Source organism: Heptranchias perlo, chromosome 4 (genome assembly GCF_035084215.1).
Source record: "Heptranchias perlo isolate sHepPer1 chromosome 4, sHepPer1.hap1, whole genome shotgun sequence".
Lineage (NCBI taxonomy): Eukaryota > Metazoa > Chordata > Chondrichthyes > Hexanchiformes > Hexanchidae > Heptranchias > Heptranchias perlo.
In genome coordinates, this window is record NC_090328.1 from 93,340,303 (window position 1) to 93,352,932 (window position 12,630).

Genomic DNA, 12,630 nt, shown 5'->3' on the forward strand with positions numbered 1-12,630 from the left:
AGTATCTTAACTATATCTTCCTTTACCGAGACTCTGGCAGCATCTTCTTTCTTGGTAAAGATCGATACAAAGTATTCATTGAAGACCTCAACCAGGCCCACAGCCTCCATGAGTAGATCTCCTTTATGATCCCTAATCAGACCCACCCCTCCTCTTACTACCAGTTTACTGTTAACATGCCTGTCGAAGACTGTTGGATTCCCTTTTATGTTGGCCACTAGTCTATTCGCATACTCTCTCTTTGCCTCTCATTTCCTTTTGCACTTCCCCTCTGAATTTTCTATATTCTGCCTGGTTCTCACTTGTATTATCAACCTGATATCTGTCATACGCCCCTTTTTTCCGCTTCATCTTATTCTCTACCTCCTTTATCAGCCAGGGAGCTCTGGCTTTAGTTGCCCCACACTTCTCCTTCGTTGGAATGTACCTTGTCTCTGCCCGAATCATTTCCTCTTTAAAGGCCGCCCACTGTTCATGTGGCTCAAATTCAGAACTGTAGGCTTTCTTTTTTTATTTGATTCCATTTCCACAAAAATAACAGCTGCCGAGAGTGCTAAAATACCGTAATGTTACCATACTGTAACAGCCTCCCTTAAATGACCGCCCGCATAGGAAGCACCGCCCTTCTAAGAAGATCGAGCAATTATGAGCAAACAATTTGGTCAGGTCAATCTGTGGTCGTTAGGGTGGTCGATGGTGATACACCAACAGAGCTCTACACCGACAGGGGGAGAGAGAGCCGCACGCTGACAGGGGGGAGAGAGAGCCATAAACTAACTGAGAGCTGACCACCAACTATTAAACCTTCAGGGAATCAGAACAGACCAGGGATTGAATTGCAACCTTTGCCCACTAAACCCGCAGAGTGAGGTTCACTAAAAAAGGACAACTTCTGTTGGGTTTGTGTGCCTTGCTTTGAGGAGTACTTTATTGTTTGGTGAGGTTGTTAATCCAGTGAAGTTCTGTGCCGATGGGTTGACAGTTGCTTCATTAGATATATTGTAAACAATTTTACAACACCAAGTTATAGTCCAGCAATTTTATTTTAAATTCACAAGCTTTCGGAGGCTTCCTCCTTCGTCAGGTGAACGATGTGAACATTGTTCACCTGACGAAGGAGGAAGCCTCCGAAAGCTTGTGAATTTAAAATAAAATTGCTGGACTATAACTTGGTGTTGTAAAATTGTTTACAATTGTCAACCCCAGTCCATCACCGGCATCTCCACATCATTAGATATAGTAACATCTTATTGTAACATTCGGGTACTGAGTGTACGGAGTGTAACAATTTTTCATCCATCCAATACATGACACCTGGGGTAAGGGGGGAGGTCCTCTGTTTATGACGAGGACGTGTCTCTTCTGATATCCACCAAGCAAGTCATTGTTGTTCGTTGAAATACGGTACAACAATATTTGATGTTTTGTTAATCGGAAACCCAAACTTGTTATCATTCACCTAATGGTGATACATTATTTGGCTTTAACAATATAATATACAAGCTCAAATGTGCACAAAACACACTAAGTACATCTGGGACCGGCTGCCAGTATAACATGCGGATTGTAACAATATGTGACTTAACATTATGCAAATTTGGCTGTAATACATGTTTTGTGTTTATTTTTGAAAGTAAGAATTTGGAAAAACTGCATAATCATTATAGATACAGTAAAATTAGTTTGGAAATACTTTGCAATACTGCGACAGGAGAAACCATTGTAGGAAACGTGCTGGCTGTGGTGGAATAGCTCGGAATACAACCATGAAAGGGCGGTGCCACAGAGGAGCACCACAGAAGACAGATGGTGGAAGAAGATGGAGTAGGCAATTATACTGAAGGCTGTAATGAGAGGGCATTATATCGTGCTATAGGAGGGTGAGGCAGCTGATTTATTGGTCTCAATTTCAGAGACAAAGAAATCCATGAGCTACCCAATGAGCACTTTGCACCAGAGGTGAGAATGTAAGGGGAAGGAGATCCTTAGAGGTGGTTTATGGTGGTGGAGAGGAGCCTGCATTTGTTCTTACTTTCAAGGATGATCCTGGAGCAGCAAAGGAATTTGGCAGGAGAGGGAGAGGCAATATCCTTGAGATCGTTAAGCTAGACAGAGCAGTGGATGAACAGACAGCTCATGTTGAAAGTAAGCTAAAGTCTGGGTGCCCCTGGATTTGAGGTGGTGATGGTGGATGCTGTAGTGGACAATAATGATGAGAGAGTATCAAAGGTGGAAATAAGACAGCTGTTGAGTGGATTACCAGAGGTGGCAATGCTGCAGTGGATCAACTACCAGAGGAGAGGGAACTGTGAGTGAGAGAGTTGTTGGCAAGAGAGAAGGGGGCTGTTCTATCTGCATTTTACTCTTTTAATAAATCTTTTAAAATTCTCAGAGAAATGGAGAAGCAGTGTACTGGTTAAGTCCAAGTGAGGCAGGAAGGGAAAGACGACAGGAGGGCATCTGCTCGTCAAACAGTGGTGGTGGTCCCAATGGCCCCTTTTGAAAGGGGCCACATTAAACTCTGATGTGCAGAAAACTATTGTAGGCTGTGGTATTGGCCCACAAGTAATCAAGTTTGGAAAATACACTCAATCAGCTGCAATTCTATGCAAATGCAAAACATTTATGTTTACTTATTCTTCACATATGGCACGAAAACCTACCTCATGGATAAGGGCTGCAAGCATCTGTTGGTAACTACGTCCTCTACTAACAAGAAATCGATTGATAGGTTTGCCATCTTTGTCAGTCTGAATGTGTAGGTCATAACAAAGCAATAGGCCAGCTGCAAGAAAGGAGGAAAAATTTTAACTGGATGAACTAACTTTCAGAAGACAGAGGATATTTAACATGTAACTGTAATATCTTACTTAGCCCATGAATGAGGAAGCTGTGAGTGTGTGATGAAGATCTTCATCACAAATGGTATAAACTAGATATCCAGAGTAAATAAAAATTGAGAATGTTGTTACTTTTCAGAGCAATTATCTTCTCATTCTTTGTTCAACCTCAAATGAAAAAAAACACACCTGGAAACACTGCCTCTTGAAGAAATTAGTGTTGTGGAGGTTCAGAAGATCTCCCACTCCATATTCTTAGGGACATACCAGGAACATAGTTTAAACTTTGGTGCTGCTTTTCGAAGCTCCCTGGTTATATGCACTTGGTTGCCCAATTACCAGGAAGCTGTTGCTCCGTCAGCCTTTTCAGCAAACCCAATGCCAAACCTGATCTCCTTATAATGAAGTAGCATAAGATTAACTATCCTGACCTCTGAGGTCCAACAAATCCATGGATGATCCCTGCCACAACTTAGCCATCTGCCCAAAAGTTATCCACATTAGCCTGTATCTAATTCTGAATAATAATAGGAACTTCAGTATAACTGAGCCAATCTAGATCTACTGCAGAATCTTTACTCAATGTGCTTAAGATGCCAGAGGTAGGTGGAGAGCTTGCATCGTATTGCTTATATTTCTCTGGGAAAATTGGAGTTTTCTTCCTCGGCGGGGGACTGGCAATATTTTGTCTGCATTTGGAAGATAGCAGGCAGGCCAGTAAGAGTCTGTGTGAACAGAAATGCCCAGAAGCTTGGGGGATACAATAAAGCCCATCAAGCCTGAACGCCAGAGGCAGCCTGGAATCAATTCATCCAAAGTTATTTTTGCTATGATCTTTTGGGTGAGGGGGAGAACTGATGATTAAAGACCTGAAAAAGCATGACATGCAGAAATTTCCACTGAGGCAATTAAAGCACCTTTGCTTGTTCCAGGACTTTATTGCGTTCAACAATGAACTGAGAAGCAATCCTTGCATTGTACTCACTGAATCAGATATGTGTGCTAAGTCAGCACTACATCATGCCGTAACAGCCTGAAACAACTTTTTCTCTTAATGGAGGATAATGCAAAGTAGCCACCAGTCTCCTTACTGAATTTATTAGTGGCTATCTTGTATTTATGGCCCCCCCACAAGTGGAAACATCCTCTTTATGTCTATCCTATCGAACCCCTTCATAATTTTAAAGACCTCTTTCAGGTCAGCCCTCAGTCTTCTCTTTTCTAGAGGAATGGGCCCCAGCCTGTTCAGTCTTTACTGATAGTTATACCCTCTTAGTTCTGGTATCATCCTTGAAATCTTTTTTGCACTTTCTCTAGTGCTTCTATATCAATTTTGTAATATGGAGACCAGAACTGTTTACAGTACTCGAAGTGTGGTCTAACCAAGGTTCAAAAAAGTTTAAAGTAACTTCTCTGCTTTTGAATTCTATTCTTCTATCAATGAACCCCAGTGCTTTGTCCACCTTGTTAGTCATCCTGGTAAAAACTGAGGCAGAGTAACCATTCAATATCCATTACCTGTGAGTTTATCTTGTGCATCTCTCTATCTTAATTTTCCTTTTGTTATATATGTGTCTATAGAATACTTCACTATTTCTTTTTATATTTTTGGGTAATTCCATTTCATAATTCCTCTTTACCTTCCTATTTTTTTAAAAACTTCTTTTCTAACCTCTTCGTATACCCTTTTGTCGTCCTCTCCTTCATTGTCTATGTACTTAGAGTGTGCCTTTTTCTTTAATTTCAATTATACCCTTATCTCTTTATTCATCCATGGTGTATCATTATTGGCTAGTTTTCTAGCAGAATATACTTCTCCTGAACTTGATTGATCACCTTTTTAAATATTTCCCACGGCTGTTCGATCTCTTTGTCTTTCAATATTTCTTTCCAATTTACCTTCCTAGTTCCATCCGTATCCCCTCATAATTAACTTTTATCCAATCTATTAATTTGGTCTTTGTCTTACTTATGTATCTCTCAATCATTATCTTAAACCTTATTATGTTGCGATTGCTATTGCCTAGATGCTCCCCTACACATACTTCTCTGATCTGCTCTGGTTCATTTCTCATTACTAGATCCAGCAGTGATTCCTCTTTTGTTGGGCTTTTTACGTACTGGGTAAGAAAAGGGTCCTGTACACAATGTAAAAGCTCCGTTCCCTTTTCTCTTCTATCTACCTCTTTTTGCCAGTTTATTTGGAGTTGAAATCTCCCATGATTATTATTCTATGTCTTTTACCCATTTCATAGATTTGCCTACATAATTCTCCCTCCACTGTTAGATGGTCTGTAGTATGCCTCTGTTAGCATGATCAACTCCTTATTATCCTTTATCTCAATCCATTTGGATTCTGTTCCTGTCTTAATGTTAGTTATGTCCTTTTTTTCTACTGCCATTATATTATCTCTTATTAGTACAGCTACTCCACTTCCCCTTAATGGAACTCACTTTGACATATACCCAGTTCTTTTTCTTTCAACAATGTTGCTAATGTTTGTGGCTTGTCTCAATGGTATAAGCCACTTCCTGCTGGGGTTAAGTGGTAGAAGCCATCCTGGGTCAGCACCAGATCTGGCGAATGGGCACAATTAAATCAGCTAAAGCATTTTGGTCACTCAACAGAAATAAATGTCAGATGGCACAACACTGATGGACAAACCTGAAGGTTGGACCAGTTTATAATCAATACTAGAAAAAATTGTGTGGGATCTAAAGCCTGCTCCCCAATGTACAAACCAAAACAAAGTTTGGCTTGACTTTGACTTGATTGGAAAAAACATACTGTCAATTGTTTTAAACACAAAAAAATGTGACAAGCAAACTTTTTCTGGTATGACAGACAACAGAGATCTGCCGACAACAGCAGAAAAACAATGAAGTGCAGTTCCCAGAACAAAGCCAGCAAAGTAGGGCAAAATCACCTAAAAGCACAGGTCACAAATTTCTTAACAGGATAGTGTTTCCAGATGGTTTTGCCCTGTAGAATAGTAGCAATATCTTATCTCTTTGTTCTGGAGGCTGAACTAACAAAAATTCTCTTTATACAATATTTTTTTTTAAAAGTAAAAAAGCTTAATGTAATATGAAGGACTATTAAGGAACTCTGGACCATTGAGGGGCTTTAATGATCTCAACAGTTATGTGAAGCAGCTTTCATCTTTCCTTCAAGGAAATGTGCATTGTGACATCCCCCAAAAATTGACAGTAAACAAGTTCCACATTTCAGAAATGTACATGTGTTACAAGGCTGTAATACAAATCAAGGATTTCACAATTCCATCAAAGAGCAAAAATACATGTCAAATATCCCATGTTGTCATCAGAATCCCAGAGGTTTGAAATGTATTTTTTCAGACACTCCTTACCCCCCTCACCTATACTTTTGAGTATATTGGTGACTTTTGCAGAAGAAACAATGGGAAAAGGAGGGACAGAAGTAGCTTTGTCTACTTTTAGAGCACAACTTACTATTATCGGTTGTAGTTATTATTAGATTACATGGATATCTGTAAACTAGCAATGCAATGATTAAACTTGTTTGATTTGTGGAACTTCTGGGAACATAGATAGGGTGAGGACACCCTCCAAACGCTTTGTCAAAAAGATTGATCACTAATTCACCTGCTAGGCCAGATTTCAGTCCAGGTTGTTTGTTCTTCTCGTACGTCTTGAGCATAAAGTTTGGAATCCCTGCTACAGTCTTTCCTTGATCAGAGCGTACAGTTCCGCCTCGGAGTGCTGAATAATACACTCCCCTGGGCATTGCAGTTAATTCTTGGATCACAAGGGATGACAAAAACTCTTCAAAAGCTGCAAGAAAAGGTCAAAGAACTACTACTTCTGGCTGTCATGAAGGACAAAATTAGTAACTGCAAGTTCAAATTTAAATAGCATGGTCAAGACAATTACTCCCATGTGTTATCTTGACTTTGAGTTCACCTCTGCCTAAACTTTTATTCAGGAAGCTACCAGTAAGCGATGTCAGATGCTCCATTGAAGAGACAAATGCTTTTAACTCTTTCCTCCTCTAGTGATTAATGTATGATTAATTACTATGTTACCAACACTGGCCTCAGGACAAACAGCTAGTATTAGACACAGGGAAGAACGACTGCATTCTGCTTTTTGGAGCAGCTAGGAAGATATTTAGTCACAAACTTTATTTAAAATTAAAACAAACTAATTTCTGATCTAGACTGACAAACATAATTTCAGGTCTAAACGACGTCATCAATATAAATTTTGTAATTCTGCTTGCAATCATCAAAATCAGAAAAGTAATTCCTTGCAGTGTATTGATGCCAGATTATTAAATAAAGAAGAAAGGCACATAAACCAAGCTCTTGACAAAAAATGGCAGGGTTATTGGTGTAAATCAGCCAAACCATTTTTTTGCTTGTGATCACAATAATTGGCATTTGATCACAAAAGGCAATTTACACTTAATGTTACCACAGAATTTTAAAAAAGAAAAAACTGAAATGCGGATCCTGTAACCAAGAGGTGTGTTAGGAAAGGAGGATCCCAAATGAAAGCTCAAAGGCACTTCTTTAGTAATAAGTCCACATGTAGGATAGCCTGCATGTTTCAAAGATGATACACAATCTTGGGTCTCTCACAGCCAAACAGGCACACTTGCAGTAAAAGAGAAGAGGGCTGGTTAAACCCTACTCCCAAATCTACCACTGCCCATAGATTCCACATCTCCTGGTCTGAAGTGGAGAGGCTGAGGCCAGACTGGCACACTCTTCCACATCTTCTGGTACTGTCCCCAAATATAATCATTCCTGAAAGTGCTCTGGGCCACCGCAAAGGCCAAGAGCAGCACTTAAATGCTCTAAGACCCTTTTGTCTATGGATTTGAGGGTGTCCTGAGATAGCAGATTAGCAAAATTCTCACTATTCATGGCAAGATGATGCACTGTCCCTGCAATGGCAAAACCCCAGTGCAAACGCATGAATTGGGCTGCTATGGGACTAATGCCAGTCAGCGCATGTGAAGTAAGGGTGTTACCAGGACTGGCTTTTAATCCTCTTTCTGAAGAAAGAAATCAAATGCCTTGAGACGTTTTTCCATGTAAAAAGGTCTATACAAATGTAAGTTGTTAGTGTTGCAGTAAATGACAAAATCCCTTTCAGCAACTGCACAATACAATCTTCTAGAAGCAAGGACAGCCTGAATCAACAGAGAACATTAGTGACCCAACCAAATGAGTAGGGCATCAGCCATGTGCATCTATCTACCTGCCAAAATTAAAAGGCAAACGTAGCACCATTGTTTAAAAAGGTACGAGGAAAAGGCCGAACAATTATAGGCCGGTCAGTCTTACCTTGGTGGTGGGCAAACTATTAGAATCAATACTGAGAGATAGGATAAACTGTCACTTGGAAAGGCATGGTTTAATCAGGGATAGTCAGCATGGATTTGTTCAGGGAAAGTCATGCCTTACAAATCTGATTAAATTCTTTGAGGAAGTGACAAGGAGGATTGATGAGGGTAGTGCAGTGGATGTTGTCTACATGGATTTTAGTAAGGCATTTGACAAGGTCCCACATGTCAGACTGGTCAGAAAGGTAAAAGCCCATGGGATAAAGGGAAATGTGGCGAATTGGATCCAAAATTGGCTCACTAACAGGAAACAAAGGGTAAAAGTCGATGGATGTCTTTGCGAATGGAAATCCGTATCCAGTGGTGTGCCACAGGGCTCAGTGTTGGGTCCCTTGCTGTTTGTGGTATGTATTAATGATTTGGACTTGAATGTAGGGGCCATGATTGGCAAATTTGCAGACGACACAAAAATTGGCCGTGTAGTTGATAGTGAAGAGGATAGCTGTAGACTCCAAGAAGATATCAAGGGTTGATGGAGTGGGCGGAAAAGTGGCAAATGGAGATCAACCCGGAGAAGTGTGAGGTAATGCACTTAGGGAGGGCAAACAGTAAAAAGGAATATGCAGTAAACGGGAATATATTGAGAGGGGTAGAGGAAGTGAGAGACCTTGGAGTGCATGTGCACAGGTCCCTGAAGGAGGCAGTACAGGTAGATAAGGTTGTGAAGAAGGCATACGGAATGCTCTCCGTTATTAGCAGAGGTATAGAATACAAAAGCAGGGATGTAATGATGGAACTGTATAAAACTCTGGAAAGGGCACAGCTGGAGTATTGTGCGCAGTTCTGGTCACCACATTACAGGAAGGATGTAATTGCTCTGGAGAGAGTGCAGAGAAGATTTACAAGAATGTTGCCAGGGCTTGAAAATTGCAGCTACGAGGAGAGATTGGATCGGCTGGGGTTGTTTTCCTTGGAGCAGAGCAGGCTGATGGGAGACTTGATTGAGGTGTACAAAATTATGAGGGGCCCAGATAGAGTAGACAGGAAGTACCTGTTTCCCCTAGCGGAGAGTTCAAGAACTAGAGGACATAGATTTAAGCTGATTGGCGGAAGGATTAGAGGGGACATGAGGAAAACCTTTTTTTACCCAGAGGGTGGTGGGTGTATGGAATTCACTGCACAAATTGGTGGTAGAGGCAGGGACCCTCAACTCTTTTAAAAAAGTACCTGGACCTGCACCTAAAGTGCTGTAAGCTGCAGGGCTACGGACTGGGTGCTGGAAGATGGGATTAGAACGGGCACCTGGTTGTTCTTCGAGCCGGCGCGGACACGATGGGCCAAATGGCCCCCTTCTGTGCTGTATCTTTTAACCATAAGAGATAGATGCAGGAGTAGGCCATTCGGCCCCTCGAGCCTGCTCCGCCATTCAATGAGATCATGGCTGATCTGATTTTTACCTCAACTCCACTTTCCCGCCCATTCCCCATATCCTTTGACTCCCTTCCTGATCAAAAATTTGTCTAACTCAGCCTTGAATGTATTCAATGACTCAGCCTCCACAGCTTTTTGGGGCAAAGAATTCCAAAGATTCACGACCCTCTGGGAGAAGAAATTCCTCCTCATTTCCGTCTTAACCGATGACCCCTTATTCTGAGACTATGCCCCCTAGTTTTAGATTCCCCCATGAGGGGTAACATCCTCTCAGCATCTACCCTATCGAGTCCCCTCAGAATCTTGTATGTTTCAATAAGATCTCCTCTCATTCTTCTAAACTCCAATGAGTATAGACCCAACCTGTTCAATCTTTCCTCATAAGACAACCCTTCCATACCCGGAATCAACCTAGTGAACCTTCTCTGAACTGCCTCCAATGCAAGTATGTCCTTCCTTAAATAAGGGCACCAGAACTGTACGTAGTACTCCAGGTGTGGTCTCACCAGCACCCTGTACAGTTGTAGCATGACTTCCCTGCTTTTATACTCCAACCCCTAGAAATAAAGGCCATTTCTATGGTTCTATGGACTTGTTTTAAATTTTTCAAATCTAAAACACCAGGTCGCAGCTGAGGAGCGGAGAGTAGGGAGAGAGAGATCATGGGCCGTGGAGAAGATCAGGGGTCCGATGCCGGGAAGAGATCGGTGGGGGGTGGTCCGATGTCAGGAGGAGGAGATGGGGCGGGAGTCCAATCGCGGTTGTGAAAGCAGGTAAGCTTGGTGGACCGGGGCAGGGGGGGGGGGGGGGGGAAAGGGGGTGGAGAGCACTCCTGGTCCTTCTGGCCTACAAGCAGTGCTGGAAAGGCACTTACTTGTTCCATTCAGCCCATTCTTGCCTCACTTCAGCTGCCAGGTTTCCATAAGCCTGGAAAACCCAGTCCCCAGGAGTTAAATGAGAATCACAGGTTAAATTTGAGGTAAGCAGACCTGCCTCCAGATAGCAGGTTCGTCGCTCGACCCCCCCCCCCCCACCCAAACTACCTCTTAAAACTGGGAGTTGAAGGAGGTTGGGGTCAGGTTTCTGATTTTTTAAAATTTTAACACCCCCTCCCCCAGTCTGTCCTGGGGGGTTAAAATTACTCCCACTGTATCCATAAATGCAATGTAAAAAATATACACATCTGCACCACTGTGTAAAGCTACGTACAATCTTGTTCTTAACTTAAGAACGTTTTTTTTAAAAAATACCAGAGAATGCTAATTAGCATTAAAATGAGCCTGTTTAACCTATGATTAATTGCCATCTTTCAATATCTATTAGTAGTGTAGTCTTTTGAATTTGGAGTCTCCTTAACTAATACACCACCAGTTTTTTGTATCTTCAGTCAGTATTTCACAAACGTATAAAAAAATGAAATACCAAACTGAAATTTAAAAGTTTTTCCAGTATGACTGCCGAGTAATGACGCTGATTTAAGTGAATGCTGATAACTGCATAGCCCCTTAAGTGAATTAAATCTCGAGCACAAACCTTTTTCTTATGACTCCACAGTTTATTTAAATGAACTAGACAGCCTGTTTAAGTGAATCACATTATCATCTGCTGCTTTATCCTGCCTGTCGTTTCTGATCTAATGCTGACGCAATAGCTTAGATTAAATCAGAGTAATGGTGCCAGCGTGTTTAGGCAAACTTCTGCTCTGATGTAATCTTAGCTGTTTGGTTAGCAATGATATTTTACTGGTATAAGGTTCAAAGCACATGGTGGGGGGCAGGGAGGTAGAAAGGCAGCAACACATCATAAGTGTTCAATGGAAGACAGCATGACATCGGGACGCTCGGGCGGAAGCAGAAGGAGCACATCAGGAGGGTTAGACAGGAGGCAGCAGCACATCAGGAGAGCTGGTAAAATATTTCTATAATAACACTAATGAGGGAAAAAATAGGAAAATTGCTTAAATGAATAGCCCAGATACTTGAATAAATTTAGACAGCTTATGGACTGTTCACTTAGAGGTTCCTCTGTCCTGCGCTTCTCAACAAGCCCTTTCCTTTATTGCCTGCGGCTAACTTCAATGAATAATGCACTAACATGACCTCACACCACGTTCGTCAACTCTGATCCTCAGTGTTCAAAAGAGGTCTGACTGATTGTACCCATAATGTGTATTTTTATTTTTGGTGGGTGCGGAGGGAGTTAATATCCAAACGATCGAGATGCAGGTTATCTTTTAATCCTTCGTCCTTTTCGGGGCTACTCAATCTTCCAAATGCATATTGCCTTCAGAAAACCAGGCATTTGATGACTGTTTTTTCTAACTCCTGTTTTCAATGTTTTTGGAGAAACTCAACAATAACAGTGCAGATTGTGGCATCGAGAGACCCTAAGGAATTGGTGGAGTTTCATGAGTTATTAGTGGTGATATTCAGAGTCTTGAAGCACAGCTACCAGAATCAATGCTTCAAACCTGATTTTTTTTTTAAAAACTTAGCTCTTCAACTAAAGCTCAATGTTGCTGCTTCATTTTGAGATAAAATAATTACCAGCCTCAGTACATACCAGAGAACACAGGAGGAGAGGTCATTAAAAGCAGCTTCATGTAAGATGCACCTGGGACTGAAAGATCCTCTTCCTTCTCTTCTTCTTCTGCATTCATTTCCATCTCATCACTTTCATAATCATTTTTTCTTTCTGGCCTTACCTAGATAGAAAATACAACATTAGCACATCATCTACTTTTAACACATTTTCAAACTATAATTTGACAAGTGTATGTTTCCAGTGTTCTGCATAGCAACTTGACCAAAAATTGTCCAGTGATTATTCATTTTCACCTTCGATCACCATAGGTTGCCCAGACAATGGAAGAAAAGGGGCGGGGGGAGGTGTGGGGGAAGTCTAAATGAAAATAAAAATATAAAGATGTTGCTTAAAGAACACAAGAGCTCCTTTAATACATAGGCAGCTGTCCTGCATTCACTACCTTACCTCAGAGACTGGTAATTCTAGGGTACATGATCA

The 12,630-nt window shown here is 41.3% G+C and overlaps 1 protein-coding gene across 2 annotated transcripts in view; it reads right to left on the minus strand.

Moving 5' to 3' along the window:
- Window positions 1-12,630, minus strand: part of focad (focadhesin) — a 212,373-nt gene that overhangs the window by 95,796 nt on the left and 103,947 nt on the right. For both annotated transcript variants that reach the window (XM_067983305.1, XM_067983307.1), the window contains exons 19-21: window positions 12,169-12,310; window positions 6,468-6,656; window positions 2,664-2,785 (exon numbers count right to left, since the gene is read on the minus strand). In XM_067983305.1, coding sequence (XP_067839406.1) covers window positions 2,664-2,785; window positions 6,468-6,656; window positions 12,169-12,310 — 453 coding nt within the window. The remainder of the gene's footprint in view (window positions 1-2,663; window positions 2,786-6,467; window positions 6,657-12,168; window positions 12,311-12,630) is intronic.